Source organism: Eubalaena glacialis, chromosome 4 (genome assembly GCF_028564815.1).
Source record: "Eubalaena glacialis isolate mEubGla1 chromosome 4, mEubGla1.1.hap2.+ XY, whole genome shotgun sequence".
NCBI lineage: Eukaryota > Metazoa > Chordata > Mammalia > Artiodactyla > Balaenidae > Eubalaena > Eubalaena glacialis.
The window spans coordinates 47,793,112-47,818,776 of NC_083719.1; the positions used below are offsets into that span (position 1 = coordinate 47,793,112).

The following is a 25,665-nucleotide window of genomic DNA, read 5'->3' on the forward strand; positions in this document are numbered from 1 at the left end:
ATTCTATTTGAAAGCCTATGTCCTCACAAAAACCAGCATGTGAATGTTTATAGCAGCTTTACTCATAATTCTCCCACACTGGAAGCAACCAAGATGTCCTTCAATAGGTGAATGCATAAAGAACTGTGGTACATCCGGACAATGGATTATTACTGAGCAACAGAAAGGAATGAGCTATCAAACTACACAAAGACATGGAGGTATCTTAAATGAATATTTCTAAGTGAAGCTATCTAACCCAAAAAGGCTACATACTGCATGATTCCATTCATATGACATTATGGAAAAGGCAAAACTATAGAGATGGTAAATAGATTAGTGGATGTCAGGGGTTCAGGGTGGGGAAGGGTTGAACCGGTGAAACACAGAGGATTTTTTAGGACAGTGAAACTATCCTGCATGATACTGTGATGGTGGATATATGGCACCACGTATTTGTCAAAACTCAAAGAGCTTTAAAGCACAAAGAGTCAACCTTAAAGGAGGCAAAAGAATTTTTTTAATTGTTTAGAAGGTGAGAGGTTCCCAGGATAGAAGGTAGAATGTGACAAAATAATCTATTACAAATATATGAAACAACCTCATTGAAGAGGATGAAGGGGAAAGGTGCTGACTTAAGTAATTGTGGAAATGAGTGGAGTCTGTAAATGAAAGGCAAAAGGAACTTTAGTTGATCAAGTGGGGTATGGGTTAACAGTTCTGAAACCACTCTCCATGTATACTAGAATTGAACTATTAAGTAAACACATGGCAGATGTTGGGGCAAGGTTTCCAGAAGCAGTTACAGATAAGCAAGGAGCAAAGGCTAGAGTGATCTATTTAGTAATGGATTAGAATTGAAGATATTAATATGAACTTATGCTTATCTTAATATAGATACAGATGGTTACATATAGAAACATTTATAGATATATGCATATGCACTGGTTAGTATACACACATATACTTCTTTGCTCTGTCAGCTGATAGGGTCTAGAAGCAATGACATCCCAGTAGCAGTGAGCACACCTGGTGCCAGCTCTTGGTTTCTAATACCATTCTCCAGTCAAAGGAACCAGGGCCCCTTGGAGAATTGGCTGATTCCAGGACTGGGGCAGGAAATATGCAAGATAAGTCTGGAGCATCTTGTAGTGCCAGAAAGTAAGGAAGTAGAGATATGTCAAAGTGATACAGGAGCCACCTGGAAGAGCTCCCAGTGGTGAAAGCTGGAAGAATTTGAGCAACAAAATAAATGAGGTAGTATTAGATTATAACCCAGAGTATAAAGTAGATATTCATGAGTCCATACTACTGTAAATAAATGAGAGAATGAATAAGTGGGACAGAATAGGTAACTTACTCAAGCAGAAGAATTCCAAATAATTTATGCAGATACTTTGCCCTCAAGGGGGTATCCTTAAGTATGACTGTACATAGTCACTCCCTTCCAAAGAATAAAGTATAAAAGGAGAAAAAAAGAGTAACATTACCTCAACCAGGTGATCAGGGTTAATATCAACAGTGAAAAGTCATGGTGATAGTATGTACCCTTTATATGATAAAAGAATGATACTTTACCTCTATTGTCTTCCTCCTAAAACCTAACAACACATGTAATCATGAGAAAAACATTAGACAAATTCCAAAAGAGGCACATTCTACAAAATACCTGACCAGTACTCCTAAAACTGTCAATGTCATCAAAAACAAGGAAATCCTGAGAAACTATGACAGCTAAGAGGAGCCTAAGGAGACATGACAACTGAATGCAGTGGTATCTTGGATGGGATCCTGGAACAGAAAAGAGCATTAGGTAAAAACTAAAGAAATCTGTCTAAATAAAGTATGGACTTTTGTTAATAGTGATGTATCAATATTGGCTCATTAATTGTAACAAATGTACCGTACTTATATAAGATTTTTTTTTTTTGATGTGGACCATTTTTAAAGTCTTTATTGAATTTCTTACAATATTGCTTCGTATTATGTTTTGGTTTTTTGGCCGCGAGGTATGTGGGATCTTAACTCCCTGAGTTAAGTTAAGTGTGGGATCAAATCCTCACCCCCGCATTGGAAGGCAAAGTCTTAACCACTGGACCACCAGGGAAGTCCCTATAGGATGTTAATAATAGGGAAAACTGGGTAAGCATTTATGGGATTCTCTGTACTAACGTTGTAATTTTTCTGTAAATCTAAAACTATTGTGAAGTTTATTTTAAAAAAGAACCTAATTCCTGCACATCCCAGATTTTGAGGCTTTTATCACTTTGCTTTTCTCATTACTGTCATCTATTGTCTTCTTGGCCATATACCCCTCCCTATTCAGAGCACTTTGTCACCTGGCTAACCTTTATTCCAAGATTCTTCATCATCTTTTTTTTTTTTTAATTTATTTATTTTTCTTTTATTTTTTTGGCTGCACCAGGTCTTAGTCATGGCACAGAGGGTCTTCATTGAGGCGCGCGGGATCTTTCATTGCGGCACAGGCTCTTTGTTGTGGCACGCGGCCTTCTCTCTAGCTGTGGTGTGCGGGGTCCGGAGCGCGTGGGCTCAGTAGTTTGCAGCACTCGGGCTCTCTCATTGAGGCGCACAAGCTCAGTAGTTGTGGGGCAGGCTTAATTGCCCCATGGCATGTGGGATCTTAGTTCCCTGATGGGGGATCAAACCTGCGTCCCCTGCATTGGAAGGCGGATTCTTTACCACTGGACTACCAGGGAAGTCTCCCAAGATTCTTCATCATCGTGAGGCTCTTCAACATTCACATGGACAATCCATCCAGCCCATGCCTAACACTTCCTCATCTGTTCAATTCCAATAACCAGCATACAGTTTCTATGTCAGTCTCTCACTTCCAGAGCCATCCAGTGCTACCTCCACACTTTGAATTTCTGACCACAGCCTACATCCCTCAACCATTCACCTTCTTCTTCCATAGTTATAGAATCTCTGGTTTTAGCTTGACGTAGAGTCACCTAAAATAAAAACTACACTTCCCGGATTACTTTCTGCTACATGTGACCCATATGACTAAATTCTGGCCAATGAGTTACCACTTTTGTTATTTGTCCTTAAATGGAGAGATCAAGTTCTTCTCTTATCCTCTTCCTCTTACATGCTGGCTGAAATGTGTATATAACGGCTGGAGTTCCAACACCCATTTTGGATCATGAGATAACTATGGAGTGGAAGCCACATATAGCAGAGTCACCAGATAGAATGTTCCTGGGTCTTTGATACTATAGTGTAACCAACTCAGCTCTGATTGCACATCTCTGGAACTTTACATGAGAAAGAATTTCTATCTTGTTTAAGTAACATTATTTTGGGTTTTCATCGTTCCTAGTTGAAGTTACAAATCAGTTCACTCCCTTATTCCATCAACCCCTCCTTGCCCTATAGCACAGTGGTTAAGAGTAAGAGCTCTGAAATCAAACAGATTTGGTTTGATACCAGCTCTACCACTTCATAACTGCATGATCTTGGGCAAGTTACTTAAATGCTATAAGCATCAATTTCCTTATCTGTATCTTCCTTATTGTACCTATCTTATAGGGATATTGTGAGGATTTTACCACATGAGACACATAAGGAGCTTAGTAAGCACCACTGTCCTTTGAGAATCTTGATTTCAGCTCCCATAATGCATCACTTCATCTGCTCTTACTGGCATTCTCAACATCCTCCCTTCCTTGTCCTGCTGTATCTTTCTTGCAAATCCCCACCTTGGTCAGTGCAAGTCTTCTCTGTGCCCACACGATCGTGGGCTAACACGATTATGCACATTGAGACCACTACAGATGTATGGTCTCCAGACTCAGCAGGGCCCTGCTGGAGGCTGGGAAATATTTGACATCTGTGGCTGTGGCTAGGCACATCCATTCCCCACTGTATTTATGCAACTTTTCACTCTTCTCCTCAAGCCATCCCTAGAGGAAATAAACATGTTTATGCAATCTCCTTCTTTAAAAAAAAATTTCCCTCAATCCCTCATTTCTTTGCCTACTACCCTTTATCCTCTCCTCATCCTAGCTCCTTGAAAGAACAGTCATCACACTACTGCCTGAGGAAAAGGAGAAGATTTGATGGAGGGATATCCCTCAAACTCAACATGGCCAAAAACGACTCACCATGTGTTCCTTCTTCCTGAATCCCAGTCAATCCTGGTCCTGGGCCTGCACTCTTGAAGCTGAAACACTGGGTTCGCCTTACACATTTCCTTCAAGTTCATGCAGGCCATTTCTTTCCCTTTCTTGCCTGGAATTATCTTTTGGGCACACTCTTGTCTTCATTTTCTGTCTAACAAACAGGCCCTCACCTTTCATGAGTCATATGATACTACCACTTCTTTCAAGCCTTTTCTGAAGTCCTGCCATCAGCCAGGGAGAACTATCTCTCCTTTGTGTCCCTACGTTATGCAGATTAAAAACCACCACTTTTGCAGGTGGAACACTTGACTTGTTTACATGTTTGTCTCCCTCTATCCAAGTGTAAACCTCTGTGGGGATTGCTATTATTTGACTTGTTTTTTATGCTCAGTGTCCAGCACAAAACCTGTTACATACTAGCTATTTAACAAACTGTTGGGACTTCCCTGGTGGCGCGGTGGTTAAGAATCTGCCTGCCAATGCAGGGGACACAGGTTCAAGCCCTGGTCCGGGAAGATCCCACATGCCGCAGAGCAACTAAGCCCGTGAACCACAACTACTGAGCCTGTGCTCTAGAGCCCATGAGCCACAACTACTGAGCCCGCATGCCACAACTACTGAAGCCCTCACGCCTAGAGCCCGTGCTCCACAACAAGAGAAGCCACTGCAGTGAGAAGACCGCACACCACAATGAAGAGTAGCCCCCGCTCGCCACAACTAGAGAAAGCCTGCACGCAGCAACAAAGACCAAACACAGCCAAAATTAAATAAATAAATGTATTAAAAAAAAAAAAAAAGACTGTTGTTGAATGAATGAATAAATCAGTAAAAAATAAGCAGAGGAAGAGAACTTGTAAGAATAGCAAACACCTATTTGGTGCTTCATGCATTCATTCAATACAAATTTTTTGAGTTCCTGTAATACGCCAGCCGTTGTTTTAGGCACTTGCAGTGAATAAAATGGACAAAAATGTCTACCCGCAAGGAGGTTATTTTCTAATGAGAAAGACAGTCAATAAACAATATAAATAATAACTAAGCACACTGTATAGCATGTTAGAAGGTAATAAGAGCTGTATGGAAAAAAAGAGAGAGCAAGGCAAAGAGAGGTGCCAGTTGCAATAGTAAACAGGGCAGGCAGGGCCTGCCTCATTGAGAAAGCGAGATCTGAGCAAGGATTGGAGGGAAATGAGGGGTTTAGCCAAGGGCAAGAGCCCCCGAGGCAGAGGCAAAAGCTAAACCTTGAGGCCTAAGATGGGAATGTGCCTCGTACAGTCCAATGAACACAAGGAGGCCAGTGTGGCTGGGCCAGAGGGAGCCAAGTGGGAGATGAGGACTGAGGGGCAATGGCAGGGGAGACAGACCTTGGAAGGCCTTGTAGACCATTGTAGAGACTTCGGCTTTTTCTCTGGGTGAAATCACATGCCATTGGTGGGTTTTGAGTATAAGTGTGACATGATCAATTTATGTTAAGAGATGACTTTGGGTGCTATGTAGACAAGGCATTGTAGAGAGGCAAGGGCAGAAGCAGTGAGTCAGAGAGGAAGCTATTTCAGAAATCCAGGCTGACATGATGAGGGCCCAGAAGTGGTCAAATTCTGGTGATACTTTAAGAGGAAGCCTTTGATGTTGAGTGAGAAAGAGGAGTTGAGGATGACTCAGGTTTTTGGTCTGAACCAGAAGGAAGGCGCTGCCCTAAAAGTTTTCCCTGTATTAACTCATCTAATCTCCACAATGAACTGATGAGGGAAGTAGTGCCAGTGTTCCTACTTTCAGTGGGGACACTAAGACAGAGAGGTCGTCTGGGTCACACAGTTCATAAGTGACAGAGCCAGGATCTGACCAGGTGGCTGGTTCCAGAGTCAGTGCTCTCAGCCACTGCACCAAGCTCCCCTCCATGAAAGCAGCCTAGTTGGATAAAAGGTTCTTATAGTCGGTCAAAATGCAAAAAGACCAAGGGTAATTCTCTCATCTGGGCAAAACTATTTGGGCCTGAAGTAGGATATTTGGCACGATAAAAAGAAAGAAAGGAAAAGATTCATGGGCACAATAACACAAAGCAAACAGAAGACACGCTGACCAAGATTCGTGCAGCTTTTAAGATAGAAGGCAGCAGGTCTGCACTCACGGCCTTCAGATTCAGGTAGTCAGATGCTTACATCATGCCTACTGAAGTTGTAAGTACTAAGCACAGAATGTCCCCTTGGGCAGCCTGGGCACTTGAAGCCAATACTACCTTGTACCAAGCCTTCTCTCAGTAACCAGACTGTCCCCTAAATTAACTGAATCCTGTCGGCTTTAGAATATACACAAGGTACAGCAATATTTTCAAAATGCTACAGCTTAAATATAGGAACAAATGCTCTTTTATATGATAAGGGTTTTGCAGTTTGTAAAGATTGTTGGGCCATATGTGCAAGTACAGCCTGACCTGATACCAGCTGTCAGTGAAAGCCGTGACCACACCCAGCTAGCCACATAAAAGTAAGAGCCCTCTGGTCTTCTCTCTGGGGCAGGCTGGTGTAACAGGACATGTTGTGAGCCTGCTGCATTGTGATTGCATCTGCTGGAAACGTCTAGAAAAACTTTTGTCCCCACCTCCTCCCCAGTCAACACATATACTTACGTCCTGAAGTGGAGGTACCAAAACCCTTGGTCTCTCTTGGGTAAGGATCCACCTTCTTTTCCTCCCCACTCAAATCTGGTAAATCTGTATTCTTTGTGCTTATGTTACTTCATATTTTCACCAGTTACTACAGAAGGCTTTTAAATACATTATCTCATTTAAGCCATACAACAATCCAGCAAGGAGAACTTGTACTATTATCCTCATTTTACAGATGAAGAAACAAGCTGAGAGAGATTAACTGGCTTGTTCAAGGTCACTTGGCATCTAATATCCATGCCTCACAGCTTCAGATTCAGCCTCCTTTCCACACTCCCACACTGCTTCTCTGAACCGTGCAGCACATCTCACCCTTGGTCCATCAGTCGCCAGATTCAACTCTCCCATCAGAAGCTCTCTCACATCAGCCTCTTTCTTTCCAGTCACACATTCCAGCTCTCTTCCCCTCACCCTAATCAACTAATTTATCTCTGTCTTTAGTGTCTCATGCCTCCACCCCACCCTACCAGGTGACTCTTCTTAAGGTACCACTTTGGTCATACCTCTCCTCTCCCCCAAATCTTTGAATGCTCCTATTTGCCTGGGGCATCAAGGGCAGATGCTGCAGCAGCACATCTCCAGTGTCAGAGCCCTCCTCCCTACTGGCCTCATCTCTCTGTGACACCTACAGGATGCCTCACTCAATTTGGTCTGTTGGCCATTCCCTTCACTTTCCTAATGCTTTCCTTCCCCTGGGCCTTGAGTTGTTATTTCTTTTCACTTAGAACACCTTGCCCACTAACCCACTCCCCATTTTGACAACCTGCACATCTTAAATACATGACCCCAATTTAAATACCTTCATGGAGCCTACCTGCTTGCTAAGTGCCACGACTTTCAATCATATGGCACCCAATCATATACTTCTCTGTAACATAATCTCCTCTGCCAGCCTGCAAGCTCCAGGAGGTCCCAACTATGCAGTAGACATCTTTGTATTTTGTATCACTCTAATGTCTAGCACAGGGCTCTGAACATAACAAGTGTACAACAAATGTGTAAAATGATTTGGTTAAATGAATATTCATATTAAAAACCATCTATCCATGCAAACATATGCAGTTAGATTCCAAAATGAAAGACACACACATGTAAATGTGATACCACAAATTTATTATAATACACACACCAAAAACCAAACCCAAACTTTGACAGTATCCACAGAGTTTTCCACAGTCGTTAAAAGTAGTTAACAGAGATAAGGGATAATTGAAGAAATGTAACATCATAATCTTATAATTTATGTAACAATGTAGTCTGCTCAATTAAGAATTCTACTCAATTAAGACTAAAATGGCAATGTCCCACAGATAATTAAAATTTTACATTTGCATTTATTTGTAATATAGATATAGGTTCTAAAGGATTCATAGAGCTTTATGTCATAAGCCAGATTTTGCAGCTGGCCTTTTTATTTGTTAGGTAAGCAAACCCAAAGGCAAGGAAGTCCTGAAAAGTGGGATGAAACTCCAACAGAAACTCTATGTGACCCCAGAGCTGTTTAATAAAACAATGCCCATCCAATCCTACATCCAGTGATACCCATTCTAATCTGCTGATGTTCATACAGAGGTTACCTCTGCCAGCTGTGATTTCTTTTCATGTAACATTCTAGCTCTCCATTCCTATTCATATAATGTAGAATGTGATTCTGTCACATGTTGCTGTTAGTTTACAGGCACAGCAAACATTTTAAAGGCTACAGGGAGACAAGGAGGGGTTGTACAGTGCAGGGCAGAAAGTATGCAAGAGAAGAAACAAACTCTCCTGTTTTCTCTTCTTTTAGTTTTGCTTCCTTTTGGTCTCTACCCTACTGGGGTCTTTGGGAATTGTGCGTATGTGTAACAGCATCTACCATACCTCCTCATTTTAGCACAGGCTGGATTTGAAGAGAAAAATAGGAAAACACTTAAGGAACCCTGAGACTCTCACAGAGAAATAAATTAGGGCTGCTGTTTCTTTTAGCTTTGCTCTCCTGTTCTTTACTATTTATTAAAGAAAAATGAAATCTCCCCTTTTATCAACCCTCAAATTCTCATATTGTAAGCAAGTGAAATCACTAAAGGCAAATAACCTTACTAATTTGCTGAGTGTGAAGAGAAAAGGCCATGGTACAGATTAATGGATTAGGAGGGAGACACCTAACTCTAGGAGTTTACAGTTGGTAAAAACTCAGGCTTTGTTGTACAATAAGTATCACTGTGTGTTACACAATTACTGGGGTACTAATTGCTTATAGTCATACAAGCATAAGCAATCCTTCAAAATCAAGTAAAATAGAACAAGGAAAAAAACACTGTGGAAAAATTCAGAAATGTCCAAATACTGTTGTTTCTTGGGCAAAACTCTACTGATCAGTAGTTGGGTTCTCCAACAAGAAAATATGACTTTTAGAAAGTAGCAATTTTAAAGAAACGAGAGCTATGCAAAATGAATTTCAGTCCCTCATTATATAGTTTATAAGTTTGAAAAAAACAATTCCAGGCTGTTAATTAATTCATAATTCTGGAAAATACTTTTCCATGCAGTGAATCTATAACAATAACTATTATACAGTCTCTCTCTTGCTTGTTCTCGTTATAAGAGAGACCCTTATCACCAAATCTTCCCTGGATAATCTCTGTACCACCATTTGCTTCCAGTTGCTTCACAAGCCACTCTTAACCCATCCCTGGGTGGTCTAAAATCATTTAATGTGTGCCAATGATACGAACATTTACACATCTAACCAATATATATTTAACCAAGATAATCCTTTAAACCATGATATGAGAAAGTGACATTACAATACTACAGACAACTATTTTTTCCATTGACAAATTCACCTCTTTCCCGAAATATACAAAGTTCATTGCAAAACAGTAATAGCAAAGTGTTCATTAAGCCATCAGAACAAATCACCTTGTTTTCAAAATAATAAGTTAATCTTAGTTTCAAGTGCCTCAGTGTACTACCCTAAAGGATTGTCACTTTTAAACAGTTTACACAACAAAAGCATTGTGAGGAAGTCTTACAAGCAAAACTGGTGCCGGCTACTCAAGAGATCCATTAAAAATTACCATTAGTGATTTTAAATGATAACTGATCAAAAATACACTTAACGTTCACCCTATTAGCTCTTTAGAATGGGAATTTAAGTTTAGAGTAAATACAGTGTCTTCTGAATATAGTCAACAAGCAACAAAGCCAGAGCCCACAGCTAAAGGTTTCCAGACCCGACAGAAGGAATCTACCGTACGGCATGAATCTCTGTCCGTGCTCAAAATATCTAACGATATTTTTCATCTATACTGGACTTCTTTGAAGAGTACTATACTGTTTCACATCCTTCTTTCAATCTAACAAAATGTGTTAAATAAAACCTTTAGATTAGGTTTAAAAGCAGCTGAAAAACTGGCTGCTTTAGGCTCTAATTATCAGAAGACTGTCATCTGGGAGCTTTGGGCTCTCAAATATCAGAAACTCCAATAACTTATCATAAAAATACAAGCTCTTGGTTTTGAAAAATATACAAAATGCACTGCACATGGAAATATCTCTTGATTGTCAAGGAAGACAAGATATCAGTCTTATTCATAGATTTATGCTGTGCTGGGATTTCAGTGATCTTTGTTTTTGCAGACTCCATTTTTCACTGTTTTGGGTAGCCTCTGACCTTTGGTGTAAGCACGGTACCAAAAATGGAGAAAGAGCAGCAGAAAGATGCACCCGTAACTCATAATGATGTACAGAAAGACTGGAAACTGGTACTTGCAATCCTCCATGAAAAAGAACTGGCCTATGTGTATAGTGACAATAACGAACTGGACCTAACGGAAGGAAGAATGAAAAGTATTGTTTAGCTACGAAGAGTCACAATGGAGCAATTATTTAATGCATTCTTTGTCTGCTTATGTTTAAACACTCTCCAACCACATCTAGGCTACTGTTGGACAGGGAATTTTATCTTTCAATCTAGCCTCTATGGGAGTGACAGTGGGTGGAACAATGTCAAAATGCAGATGGGAATTTGGAACCACTATTCAGTCCTGCCAAAGGGCACAGCTCCAGGGGGAGCTATGTAAATGCCCCTGGAGCAGGGCAGTGCAGCAGCCCTTTCACACTCAGAGAACCATCAGTCTCTGACTTGAGTCCTTGACTGATGAAATGCATACAGGACCACTACCTTATGGCCTAATTTTCTAGGGCAGTTTGATTTCAAACATTCTGTCCTGTTGTTAGACTGGATATTTCCGTTGGTGGGGAGGGGAATAAAAACATTCTAATTAGAGCCCGGCTTATTCTGTAGGAGCCAAAGCATCGCTAAGTCCTCATATCTGCCACCGGTCCTCCACCGTCATAGATAAAAAATACATCCTATCTGCCAACTGCAGCAGAGAATCTGCAAGGGGTAAGAGAGCATTGGTGACCCTCCTAGTGATGCCCAAAGGCTCTGTGTTCTAGAACATTCTACACAGTCTTAAAAGGGACATGTTTTGGGCTAACATCCAGATTTTTTGGATATATTTTTTCTCATGATTAAAAGGCAACATGCGTTCTGTGGAAATTTGGGAAAATAAAAATCTATACATTAAAAAAAATAATGATTACCCACAATCTATCCTGTTATAACCATAGTTAAGATTTTCACATTGTTCCTGTTATAATCATCAGCTTTCCTTGCATTATCTTAAGGAACTTTTAGAACATTCCTGTGCAGTAGATACAATTATTCCTCTCATTTTGCAGACGAGAAAATGAAACCTTAGAAAGCGTAAGCAGCATCCTCAACATTCTATGCAGGTGTGTTTGTGTAAATATTATCAACATATTTGAAAAAATAATGCACATGTATTCTTTTTGCTATATAAGTATTTTTCCACATTATTAAAAAGTTTCTACAACATTTAAGAGTATGTTAAGTGAAAAAAAAGCCTGATACAAAATTCTACACGCAGTATAGATGTTCTAATTTCTCTGCAATGAGGATATATTACTTTACAATCATAAAAAATACTTAAAAAGAAAGGACTTGTGAATAATTTTCACGACTTTGTAATATTCCCAAGCAGGAATTAAAATAATTCACTTCTTCATTTCCTTACAGTTGGTTATTTAGGATGTTGTCACTTTTGTCAATATGTATATTACACCACCATTCTACACCTTTAATTCCCACAGTAGTTTTACTAGTTGGAGGAAAAATAGACTTATAAACATTAGGACTAGATAGGCAGGCACACAGGAAGGCTCATAATCCTCTCAAAGTTACATTCCCTCAAGGTCATTTAGATCTAGAATATGGAATGTCTAACTTCTAATTTAATATTATGTATAATGAGGTTCACATAATTTTGAACATAAATATTTTTATTTTATATAAATGCATAAAACAGTATAAAGATGGTATAAAGATACACACGCTAGTTTAATTGTCTGAGCCTCTTGGCTACCAAATATGCTTTGCTTTCAATAAAGTTCCTGACAAAAGTTCACATAAGAAAGGACAATGATGGGATGCCATAAGAGGCCAGACAATTTATATCCCTGTGTTTTGTAAACTTTGCTCTTTAGCTAGTATCCTCATTTGTAAGGAAGACAAGGGACTCCAGTTTAGTTTCGTATCTGGTTTTAAAGAAAATTAATTACTCACAAGCTGTAATGATGTCAAATACTTTTTCCACCACAAATACTTCTGGTAGGCTGGCCCCAATGCACACAGTCCATAGTAGGAATACATGACCACATGTACAGCTGTATTTAGAAAGGCATGGAATGTTCCCAAACCACCTGGAAAAAAATATTGTAAAATAGGGGCACTGTTCCTTAAAGTGAGACATATTTTTGTCTGAACTGAAATTTTAGTATAATTATTTCTTTAATTTTAGTAGGAAGAAAAATATATACGAAATATCACTCTTGTTAAATAGCTATAAAATTAGAGGGAGCTGGATAATACATCCAGTTAGTAAAACTAAAATACAAATCTTGTAAAATAAATTAGCATGATTTTATTCTGTGATATCTTAACCTTAAAATAGTCTTCTGATTTGGGTTTACTTTAACAAACCAAGTTGACTTCCTTTTAAATATCATATATTGCTAAGTAATAGTAATCAAATTCATTTTTAGTGAGAATTAACATATATAAAGCACACAAAGTACACCAATCTTAAGTGTACAACTTGATGATTTTTTACATATGTACACACCTATGTCACCACCGCCAAATTCAAGACATAGAACATTGCTGAACATTACATTGCTCCCAATGTAACTTTTGTTCTGCCTTCCAGCATCAACTATTAGTTTTGCCTGTTACAAAACTTCATATAAATAGAATTACACAGGATGTATTCTTTGTGGCTACCTTCTTTCAGTCAACATACTGATTTTAAGATTCAACCATGTGATTGCCTTTTTATTGCTGTGTAGTATTACGTGATATGAATGTATCACAATGTATCCATCCTCCCATTAAAAGACATTTGAGTTGTCTTCAATTTGGGTTATTATGAATAAAGCCACTAAGAATATTATTTTACATAACATTGTGCAGAATCAAATTAACTTTTTCCATTCTCAGTAGTTTTCCATAAATACTTGTAGTGCCACAATTTTTTTTTTTTTTTGCCGCACTGCGTGTGGCATGCGGAACTTCCCTGACCAAGGATCAAACCTGTTCCCCTGCAGTATGCAGTGGAAGTGTGGAGTCTTAACCACTGAACCACCAGGGAAGTCCAAGTGCCACAAAATTTTGGCAGTAAAACCACTGGCTTTCATTACCAAGCTGTGCTAAGTTTGCTCTAATCAATCATTGTTTTTCCAAAATAAACATTTATTAATTGTTAAATCATCTTTCCTTACTGCTTCTATTTGACTGTTATCAATTGTGCCTTCCTATCCTGGTTTTCCTCTTCTAATCTCACCACATCTCCCACTGATCACTTTCAATTTAGAAAAGAAGAAAAGGACCCTGGGGGGAATATAAGCAAAGATTGTTACAATTGTCTTTAGCTGGATCAGTAGTACAGTGGAAGGGGTAACAGAGTGTTCAGTTGATGGTAGGGAAAAAAACCAAAACTCTTCCCTAGCGTCTCTTTCCTAAGATGCACAATCTTGAAGAATCTTCATTCTCTATGCACAGCCTGATTCAGTTTAGTAATGCTGACCTAGAATTTAAATATTTCTCCAAAATATGCTATTTTATTTATTCTAATATTCTTTAATTTCAGAAATTAAGGAAAACCTCACAGATTTGCCTAACTATGTTAGAGGAAGGACTGAATTCATGAACACTATGAGTTATAGAAAGTTTAAAGCAAAATACAAATTTATTACTTCAACCACAATCTTCTAAGGAAAAATGTCATAAAAACTGTTTCATGGAAGAAATAATGATTTTTTTAAAAAATCATTCATAATTGCAGCAATGCTAGATTCTTCTAAATATTACCACTGCCAAAGTACACCCTTAAAATAACCTGTTTTAAATAATTACTTTTAAGTAGTTTAAATATTCCCCTAAAGTCTCTTTTATGCTATACTGTGCTTCATAGACTTTCCTCTCCTAAATAAGTAAATCAAATTTCAGCTAATCCTGTAATTATCACAAATTTCAAGTCAGAAGAAACTGAATGAATGAAGCTTATTAACAACCTCCCAGCTTTTATTATTTACATTTGGATTAGTCTTATTTCCCAAAAGAAACTTGAATAAATAAATTAGTATGGTATGAAAACACCTTTTCTAGGATGATTTAAAAATAGAATAGATTAGGAGTCAAGCTGCTTAACATGGGGACAAGCCAAATACCTCTCAAGTCCATTTGTCTCACAATTACATATACACAGGAAATCTATTTCACGCTTGATAATGGACTACATTAGACTGAGCCTTTCTCACTAAGACACCTCTCCCATTTTTTGGTAGAAGAGTTCTCTTTTCCATTCAGAAACTTTCACCATTTAAATGTCCTAAAATGAGGCTCCTACGGACAGGAATTTAACAAAGCACTAGTGTAGCTAAGAGTGTTTAGTAAGGGTTACTGATCAAAATAAGCTATCAAATCAAATTAACTTGCTTATTTTCTCTAGTAATGATTATTTTCTGATAAGTTATTTTAATGTTTGTTCACAGAACAATCACATTTTAATTAGTAATGCTTTTCATATCTTCTTTGGAAGGCTTTTCTAATAAAGTATTTTCTAAGCTTGTTTTCTTCTTTATAATAGTTCTGAAAAGCAAACATCTCAGGATGAATTATAATTAGTACCATCACATTTTACTCCTTTGGTTTGGAAGAAAATAAAGGAACCACCTGGGTAATTATCACAACTCTCCATATCTCTGGGAGGGAGTATATACATAATTAATATAAAAACCTGCCTCAGAAATATTTCCATCAAGTTCAAAAGAAAAGCTGGATTGCTATTATCCCAGGGAGGAGTACAATAGGCAAACAGGAAATTTAATACTAGATAGAGATCAGCTGTGCTCAAGTTTTTGAAAGGACAGTTTAAACTGGACAGTTTTATTCTAGGAATGAAAGCCAATGCCACACCACACTTCTGGGAATACCTCAGCTCTTGTTGCTGTGCTTGTCACTGAATAGACATTAGGTGTGCTGTACAAGTGTTTACTAGGTTCCACACATGAGACTGAGCAGAAGTGCCAACTCATGGAACATGTGAGAGAGAAGAAAACATTATTTTCTACCACTTACATTTTGTAAAGCAGAAGGGGAATTGAGGTGTGGACAATGAATGCACTACAAAGTGCTTAATGTACATGGTAACATTGAAAAATTGAGGAATATTATATGTTTAAATGTTCATTATTGAAAGCATTGCTTGTTTTTTAAATGGAAACCAGACTATCAATGGGCTCAAAGAGAGAAATTAGAAAAATGCTCAACTCTATTCTTCAAATAAAATTTATTTTTTCCCATTATAGAACCAACAGATATTCAAACTAGAAAAATTAGAAAATGCAGAGATGGATAAAGAAGGAGAGGGAGACCACTTTTGTGTCGATTTCTCTAAATCACTGTTTTTGGGGTATTGTCTTCCTATATATTTTTAATCTATATTTATTTTTCAGTGTTGTAATAGAATAATCTGGTCTCAGGGAAGAAATCTGAATAAATAAGTTCTAAGGGTGTGAAAACACCTTGTCTAGCATACTTTAAAAACAGAATAGTAAGAAAAGTCATTTTTTCTGATAATTTAGGAGCCAAGCTGCTTAACAAAAGTTTGAGCTAAATGTCTTTCAATATCATTTGCATTTCACAGTTATAAACACAAGACATCATAACCATTCTATTACTGGATGTTTAGGTATTTTCTAATTTTCACCAAAAAAAATAGTGTTAAGAAATATCACTGTAGAAAGAACTGAGAGGCACAATATACATGTGAGAGAAAATAAAAACATAGAAAGCAAAGAAAAATAATGGAGATTAAATAATATAACTACCTTCAATTTGTGAAATGGACACAGATGAGACTATCTTGTTATAATGTGAGTTAAATTTTTAAATTAACACATATACATTATAAGAAAAACAACTACATTTCCTTTAAAAAAAATCCTCAACAGATAAATGCCAATTTTGGGCAAGGAGCTACTTTACATGCTGGAAAATCTGATGCCCTTAGGCCAAGGTAGGGACAGCCCTTCCAGCTCCCCTAGGTTCTGCCATCTTCTTCTAGCCACTGGCTTATCCATGTCCCCTCATGCTCTGAGACATGCAGAATTTTTCCCCATGCCTAGAGAGTTTGTCTAGTATGGGCTGCAGGCCTATATGAAGACTTCTTAAATTGAAGAAACTAGCATACATAAATCCCCCAAACAACTTTTGCTAGTGAGACTATATCCTTCAGGATATCACTTATTTAAAAATTTATGATAGGTAAAACTACTTACCTTTCTGTTTTCTCATATTCTAGATGTTCAGAAGCATAAAATCAAAACCAACTAAAGAACCTGTTTGCCAAGCTTTTGAGTTAAACTATTTTTGACCTAAAAAACAATATCAAAACATCCTTTACTATGGTCGGATGTTTAGGGAAGGTGGGACAACTGCAATTTGACACATCTTTACAGAGTTGTTAGGGGCTGGGATGTGTATCAGTTTTTGGAAATTTGAAAGCAAAGAAGACATGGAACTTGAGATAAACATTCTAACTTCCTGGAAACACACAAGGAATAAGTTATCTAACTATATTCCTATAAAACCAAGGATTTTGCCATTTTATTTGTTTGTTAATTATTTATTTAAAAATAGTTATAGAACTATATAGGAAAAGAATAAAATCCAAACAAAACAACTAAAGGATATGTGTAGAAGACTATACCCAAAGGTCTTACATATTAAAGAGTATTGGGGGGGTGGAGGGGAGATCTAGTTAGGAGTCCTATGTTTATGTTTCAGATAATTAATGAAAGTCAGAAGTTTGATCAAAGTGATTCTTCGATGTTTTGAGATTCTTTTAAATCACATTTAAGGACAGAATTTATGCTTATAGCATACAGAAACGTAATCAATTATAACACATGATCCCAACTCTCCCTTGGCTACCTGCAGCAAATTTGACTCCAAACCACCAGGTCCATGGCATGATGGTATGATGGAAGACATGCAGGAAAGTCACTTGACTACTTTTCTTACGCAGAACAAAAAAGATCTGAAATAATTTAAAGAAAATCAAGTTCATATAAAATCATGCAATAATTTATCTAGTGTTACAAAACTATTGGCAAAGTGCAAACTATTCCACGTCGTAATGTGCTTTGAAAGAGTTGCCTTACAGAATGCCTACAGAAGCAGCTGATTCTCTAAGAGGCAGCTCAAAAGCTAATACGTATGAGAGAACTTAGGTACGATGCCTAGTCATGCAAGAATCAATAAAAAGGTGAAAAGATATTGAATGAAGATTTAAAAATCAAAGATATAAAGTGAAGAATATGACCAAACATTATTGAAAAAATGTTATTGGTTTAAAAAAAAAAAAACCCACATGGATTTTGAAATATATGGGGAAGCAGAGACTTTTAAGTCCTAGGGCTGAATTCCTACACCGCTCCCTAACACATCCTACCAATTTAGATAAGGGATTAAGCAAACTAAAAGAGGATTTGTAGCAAATCAGAAGTTAGCAAATTATTATTAAAGAAAGAGGAAGAGGGAAATATTTGAAGAGTTAATTGGGGAAGTAGGGTGGAAAAGAAAGCAAAGCAGCTTGGGAAAAATGAGAAGGGCAACAAAGGCACCATCCAGATTGAATGTATCCAGTGGTTTACAGAAGCGACAAACAAAGAGGTAGAATAGGAAGGCTTTGTGGAGGGGGGGGTTCAAAAAAATATTCAAAAGCAGAATTAAATGTTCAAAAATATTCAAAATGCAGAAGACCAGTGATGAGTTAGACTTCTAAGTACAGGACTAAACAGAGTAGCAGAAACAAAAACATTCCTAAGAGTAGTTGAGAAATGTGGTTCAGGGAAGAACACAGAGCAGTAAGTTTCCGTATGGAAGCTGAAACTGAGAACATGCAAAGCAGGAACAATAAGTCAAAATGCATTTGCTTATGCACGTGGAGGAAGGCAACACGGTGCAACAGAAAAAGCCATAAACCAGCAATCTGGGGTCCTAGTCCTAGTCAGTAGTGGCGTTCCTCTGGACAAGTCTTGTAACTTTCTGGCTTCCATTTCTCTTCAGATTTAGTGCTCCAGGCTAGGTCAGTGGTTCTCAACCCTGTCTGCATATTACAATGACCAAGAAGGTCTGTTTTTTGTTTTTAAATAACCATGCCTGGTCTCTAACTCCAGACCATCTGACACCAAATCTCTGGGGGTGGGGCCCAGGTTTCTGTTTTCTAACGCAGTTAGGTCCCCCGCACCACAGCGGTTGAGAACCACTGGACTACGGCAGGGGTTCTTGAAGTGTGGACCCTGGACCAACAGCAATAACAGCACTTGAGAACTTGATAGAAATGCAAGTTCTTGAGCCCCATCTAACACCTACTGAATCAGAAAGTCTGAGGGTGGGGTCCAAGCACACGTGTTTTTAATGAGTCCTCCAGGTGATTCTAATGCATGCTAAAGTTTGAGAACCACTGGATTCTACACTCACTAAATTCTCCTTTCTAATTCTAACATTATGTGTAGCCAGCTGAGAAGGTAAAGCATGTTGAAATTTGCTACCAGAAATGTAGTGGTATATATCCTAAAGAGAGAAAACACGTGTCAGTCTTAGGCCCCGCACTGATTCCAGATAAATAAGATCCACATGCCACAAAGATAAAATAAATAGCCAGTTTTCCTTTGTTTCTGGAAATAAAGGTGCATGGCTTTCTCCTCTCATCATGGATCCTAATCCATGGCACTTGCTTTTCCCAGGCCTAGTCACTCAAAGTCAGAGTTGATACTCAGGAAGGGAGAAGACCAGTAAACATGGACTTCAGAAAGGCAGATGGAAATAGTTTTGATGTTACCAAAATTACTGATATTCCAGGGATAAGCTAACATTCTAGTGTAAGTTTATGAATTTTGAAGCATTTATCCTCTTAAAGGAGTATGGATGACACAGTGCTTTGTTATAAAGAACCAAAGGCAACATATTCTCTGCTCTTTGCTTCTTGAACTTACTTGACAAAACAACTGTCATCCATCTATATAGAGACATAGCTTTGTAGTATATGTGTTAGTTACATTCTTAACTAGGTGGTAGATATATAAGAAAACCTTCTGGCATTTGCAAAAGACTGAAAAATAAGTTTATCCTATTCTCTAAAATAACTGATAATAAAAAGTAAAAGATAATATGAGGTCTGCCTGAGGAAGAGAGATAACCAAAGTTATAAGGCAACTGAACACTCACAGTTTATTGCTTTCATTGAAACATCAAACATTTACCAAATGTGGTGATTACATACTCACAGTATCTAAGAGCTCAATAAATTTGGAGAAGTAATAAAGCCAGCAGGTGCGTGCCATCTGCAGAAACACACATAGATATGAATTTATTTATTTTTACATGGAAGAAAATTTTATATTGGCAAAATTCACATTACATAAAATTTACGATCTTAACCATTTTAGAGTGTACAGTTTGGTAGCATTAAGTACATTCACATTCTTGTGCAACCATTACCGCCATCTATCCACAGAACTCTTTTCCTCTTATAGGACTGAGACTCTGTACCCATTAAACAGTAAGTCCCCATTGGTGAATCCAGCCCCTGACAACTACCATTTTACTTCCTATTTCTGAATCTGATTACTCTATGTACCTCGTATAACAGAATCATACAGTATTTGTTTGTCCCTTTGTACCTAGATTATTTCACTTAGCATAATGTCCTCAAGGCTCAACCACATTGTAGCAGTTGTCAGAATTTCCTTGCTTGTTAAGGCTGAAAAATATTCCATTGTATGTATATACCACTATTTGTTTATCCATTCATCCGTTGATGGACATGTGGGTTGCTTCCATCTTTTGGCTAATGTGAAGAATGCTATCAACACTGGCATACAAATACCTCTTTGAATCCCAGCTTTCAATTCTTCTAGGTATATACCCAGAAGTAGAATTGTTGGATCATATGGTAATTCTGTTTTTTGAGGAACCAGACATAAATTTACTTTTAAATCCAAGAAATTCAAAAGAAAAAGCACCAGTTTTCATTTTACAGAAAATTACACACCTGAATTTCTTTGATTTTTTTCTTGTAATTATTAGCTTTTTCTCTCAACACATATATTCTGATAATTGAGTCATTTACTCATTCTGATTTCACATTCAGTGTTTACAAATAGAGCCCCAAAAGTTTTAACGTTGATTTTGTGTTACAGGTTTTTCCAAAAAGAAACTTACCCTCAATGCTGTAGGCGAGCGTGAATAGTCAACAATTTCACATCGAAAGGAATAACCTGTACCCCAGCCAGACATCACAAACTGCAAGAGAGCACATGCATATTAAAGAAGGAAATATTTGCTCAACGGCTACAATGAAGGTAGTTTTGAGTATGCCTCTTCATTACATTCTCAGCTGAGTCAGCAGTCAGTGCAGAGGGAAAGGCGGGCTAGAACAATTACAAACCAGGAACTCGCTTGATATCAAAGCATCAGGAGTTTTCAAAATTGTAAAGTCACATTTATATAAACTGTGTACTAACTAAAATGGCTATTTCTTGGAATGATTATTCTAATATAGTGGAGAACAAAATACTAGGAATGTTTTGTTTGAACAGCAAATACTGGTAAGTGCTTGACCTTATGTACATCTCTATGTGCCTGTGCATATGTTTGTGTACTCTCAAAGGGGTGACTAAGTCTGAAATCAGTCTTTTCTGATAATTTCCAGCCTTTGCAATTATTCAACAAATAAATGAGCAAAGCAACTTTCTCAATGTACTCATCCGATGGCTGCATCAACCGGGTTTTTCCTGTCTCGACTGGTGGATGTAACGTGAAGTGATAGTCCATAGCTTTTAAATCAAGATCAACCAAATACAAGACTCACGTATTACTTTTGCTTTGGATTCACACGACAAGTAAGAGATGAAAATACTAACAAGAAAGTGCAGTCTGGCAAGCCTTAATTCCAACACACCCACGAAGTGACCTTAGGCTAGTGGTGAGAAGAAAAAGCCTATTGTTGATAAATCTGGACCTTAACTCAAAGATTACATTGACATTCTTTCAGTCTGATGGTGGGAAGGTCTCCTTTTAAAACAGTATCTGAAAATGAAAAGCTAAGGGTTCTAATTTAAAATTAACATTTATATTAAATGGTTGGCTTAATTTAGGGTTCTGACAATATGACCAGTTCTTCTCTGGAGTCCTATTCTCACAAATGCCAACATCTTCCCTAGGATGTCCTCTTTCTCAGCATAAGGATTATATCATTTACTATTACATTACAAGTTTGCACTTTTAATTACTGTTAAAGCTGAAATGACAACTTTACAGTAAATTAACTTCTAAAGGCAAAAGTTTATGAGGCATAATCAGAATGACATTTTAATGGTAAAAAGAAACGAAGCAGAAAGAAAAACTACTTAGACCGTGGTATTTAAAAACACTATCCTTTTTGATTGATACTAGCTCCTAGCTTGATTTGTAATATAAATTAATCACACTATTAACTTGGTAAATTATGAAATCTTGAGAATTAAGATTCAGAAAAGTATAAGACATATTTCATGGGTGAGAAAAGTATCTTACAAAAACAAGTCAATGAATTTTCTCAAAGGAACAAGGGAATGTGGTAGAGAAATAGTTAAACCTGTTTTACAAAATCCTGATCTGTCAGTGAGCATCTTCCTATTCTTTTGCACTTGGACTCACTTTTGACTGATGCAAGTAACACTCTAAGTCCATCCACTCAGATGGGGATGACTGATTCCCCATGTTACCCTACGCCAAACAAGTGCTGCACCAAATACGAGAAGCTGTGGGATGTGGCCTTCTGCAGGGTCTTCACTGGTCTCTCTTTATTTCTTGACTGGTGCCAAGTAACTAGCACACTCAAACCATCACTATAAAATGAGGCATGTGGGTTCCTTTAGTCTGATGTACTTCCTCTCACCTTATTCATATTTGCCCTAACATCCCTAGTAGAGGGGTTCACTCTGTAGAGCAAATGTAATCGTGCCCCACCCAATAAACCATGTGTTTGAATGTGTCCTGGGGGTGATGTGCTGCTCAGCTGTCAAAAGTCTTTGTTTAAACAGAAAGTAGAACTTAATGCTTTCCTGATATTAAGTTTAAGAACATTCCAAAAGCCTGCAGAGCTTTTGACATATATGTCTATATTTTAGGCTTTCACAAAGAAGAGTAATAATTTATATTTGGCAAGTAAAAAAACCCAAAACTGCATATAAGTTACTCTAGTATTACTGGTTAATGGGAGATAGAAACTCTCAGGTTCAGATATTCTCAAACCTTTTATGTTGTAACTGCTAAAATAGAAACCAAAACTTACTGGTTATAACTGGATTCCTTCCAGAGAAATATATTTGGGGACATCACATTCAATGGTACAATCAGACACAAAGCATAAAGGGATCTGAGAGACAAGGTCAACCCTGACTCTATAAAATTAGAGAAGTGAGGCCCAGATAATTTAAATGACTAGTTCAAAATCAGGTAGCCAGTTAGTAGTGCAACTGGGACTAACTAGTCAGTCCCTGGTCTCCTGGCTTCCAGGTCTGTTCTTAGCACTGTCCTATAGTAGGCGATAGCCTATCTCTGATAACTTGCCCAAAGCATGTATTTTTTCTGCTCCCTAGCTCTATTCTATTACTCCTTCCCTTTCAGTTGCTTATGCTCCAGAAAGGACAGTAAGGTGACCTGTGAGTTAATTTTGGAAATAAAGTAGAAGGCAGCAAACGAAGTCCAGACTTCAGGAAGGCCGTGAGAAATGAGGCCAGAGCAGATTTAAGGTGATCTGATCAGGTGGCTCCGTGGCAGGAATCAGGTTGGAAGGATGCATGTGCAGAGGCCATGGTGTCTAGAGAGGCTGGAGAGGTCATGCGAGGCCCTCCTGGGACCCAGCTGTGAGGAAGCATAGCCTATGCTGCAGAGGAAGTAAGTAAGGAGAATAGGATGAGGAAGCCAGCCAGCATTGGAAGAGAAGCAAGAAATCCCAGAAAAGCAGGTAAGGGAGGGTAGCTGAGACTTGTAATCAGCAGAGGGGAGAGAGAGAATTCATGAGTCTGCTTTTGGGTCCTAGAAGTTCTCCACCTCTCTTATTGACAGTTAAGGGACAGCTTCCCTCACCTACTGCTTTGTATGAGTCTAAGTTCTCTGTCCCCCACAAAGCCCAGCTAAATCAAACCAAACAGTCTACCGCCTAATAGGTCATCAGGGCATGCAGAACCCAAAGCTGCTACCATGATGATGTCAACTCATTAGAGTCAGGATGAGCTCTGATGTCAGACCCACCTGGATTCAAATATCAGTCCTCCACTTACCAGCTACACTACTTTGGGTAAGTTATCTAATTTCTCCAACTCTGAGTTTCCTTAAAATTTAACATTTATGGATTCATTCAATCATCTTTTATGGCTAACTGCGTGCAAGTCCCTGGACTTAATTTTTCTCACCACCTGTGAGGCAGACTATACTGAGATCCTCTAAGGAGTTCAATATCTGGTTTATATATAACAATTTTTTGACAAACACCTACTCTAGTGAGCTAAGTTTCTGAAATTTCTTAAATCTTGGAGAGTTACCCTTACAGTCATAACAAGAAACATCATGACAGACAAACATAAAGACTCAGGCAAAATTCTCCCATTAGGAATACTGAAGACACTTGCCTCATAACACATATACACAGAAAAGAGTACTATGAAAAAATTGTACGTTATCATCGCTTTCTTGAGTTCAAAGGGCTTTCGATTCTCCATGAGCTTTGGTCCCAGGGATGTGACAAAATAGACATAGAGTCCCAGGATGATGGTTTGTGGCAGAGGCGAGGACATGAGGAGCCAGTCTTCAACTCTTGGATCTAAGAGAAAAACAAGGTGTAAATGCACATCCATTTAGCCAAGAGATAACTGATAGTAACGAGCATTTAAGTGAGCACCTAGATCCTAACGCTGACGGTGGACTATTTGGTCAGTGATCACTGCTATCTTTAGGATGTGCCAAGGGAAATCACCAGGGGTTGTGATGGAGCTCAAAACAGTGAGGCTCAAAGGGCAAAAGGACGTAGTGGTTACCAGAACCCAGGAGAGAGCCATATGGAGAAGCCCTTCTGGTGAGGAGCTGTGACCATCAGTTGAGGGGTTCAGCCAGCAGGGCAATCCTGCAAATAAGGGGCCAGGGAAATCAATACCCCAGCCTCACCCTCCTCCCTCTCTCTCCAGTCGCTGAACTCAACCAGAAACCAGAGGGCAGGGGAGCAAGCCCGTGGATGTAGTTCATCCTGGTCATTCTACCAGGGGTACACAGTTGAATCTGGAGAACAGAAGACACCCAGCAAACTTTTATCATCTGTCTATAACGACTAGTAACATGTTAGAGTTTCTCCATCCAGACATGTTTTTATATATATAAATATGTTTGGGTTTGCTGTTTCTTAACTTTCTTCTTTCCCCAAGAAAACTGGGGGAAAGTTTTCTGTATACTGTATCATACAATTGAAAGGGGCTTTAGCATCATTTAAGTATCTAAAATGTGGGTTCTAGGTGTCCAAAATGTGGGCTAACCAACCTGATATTTTAAACAAAAACAAACAAAAAAGTACTAGCCTCACAACCATGTAAAAAAGAAATTCACGTGGTCCCTGCTAGTTCCAGGCCATGAGAATTAGATCAATTAAAACTTGCAACTCAAGATGAAATGTGATTAATTCTATAATCTTAAGTAGTTCGGGTGTAATTTTACTAAATTGCCTCATGAAGCCAGAATATTATAAAGGAAAATATGTATGGACAAGTTTCCAAGTACATCTGACTCAAAACTGAGTCTTGACTAACCTTAGGTTGCTAAATACCATCATTCCTGTTAATTGGGAAAAAGGGTGGGGGGAATACAGCCCTTGCCCACTGAAACTGCTAATGATGTGGCCAATTACCAAAAAAACGTTGAATATCCCTTCAAGTCTGACTTCCTACCCAATGCAAAAACTTCTTCAATAGACTCCACACCTGATGACTCACTTGGCCTCAATTTTATTGCTGGAAAGTTCACATTTGATACTCAGATATAGCAGGGCATGGCTGTAGCTATTAAAGGTGATTTATTCTATACTCAAATGGGCTTCCCTCAAAAATACTGACAGATGTCCTATCTCGAAATAAGACTTAAGCCAAAAGTCAGCTCTAGGAGGGACCCCAAGATATTTAGAAATTTAATGCACGATAAAGAAAGCCTCATAAGCA

At 38.3% G+C, this 25,665-nt stretch overlaps 1 protein-coding gene across 2 annotated transcripts in view; it reads right to left on the reverse strand.

Moving 5' to 3' along the window:
- Positions 1-7,917: 7,917 nt before the first annotated feature.
- ELOVL7 (ELOVL fatty acid elongase 7) overlaps positions 7,918-25,665 on the reverse strand; it is a 69,330-nt gene continuing 51,582 nt past the window's right edge. Inside the window, exons 3-8 of one of the 2 annotated variants that reach the window (XM_061189285.1) lie at positions 24,097-24,287; positions 20,645-20,725; positions 19,708-19,764; positions 17,351-17,456; positions 12,422-12,558; positions 7,918-10,598 (exon numbers count right to left, since the gene is read on the reverse strand). In XM_061189285.1, coding sequence (XP_061045268.1) covers positions 10,389-10,598; positions 12,422-12,558; positions 17,351-17,456; positions 19,708-19,764; positions 20,645-20,725; positions 24,097-24,287 — 782 coding nt within the window. In that variant the 3' untranslated portion in view covers positions 7,918-10,388. Of the gene's footprint in view, positions 10,599-12,421; positions 12,559-17,350; positions 17,457-19,707; positions 19,765-20,644; positions 20,726-24,096; positions 24,288-25,665 lie in introns of those variants that run through there. The other variant, XM_061189286.1, reaches the window with a different exon arrangement.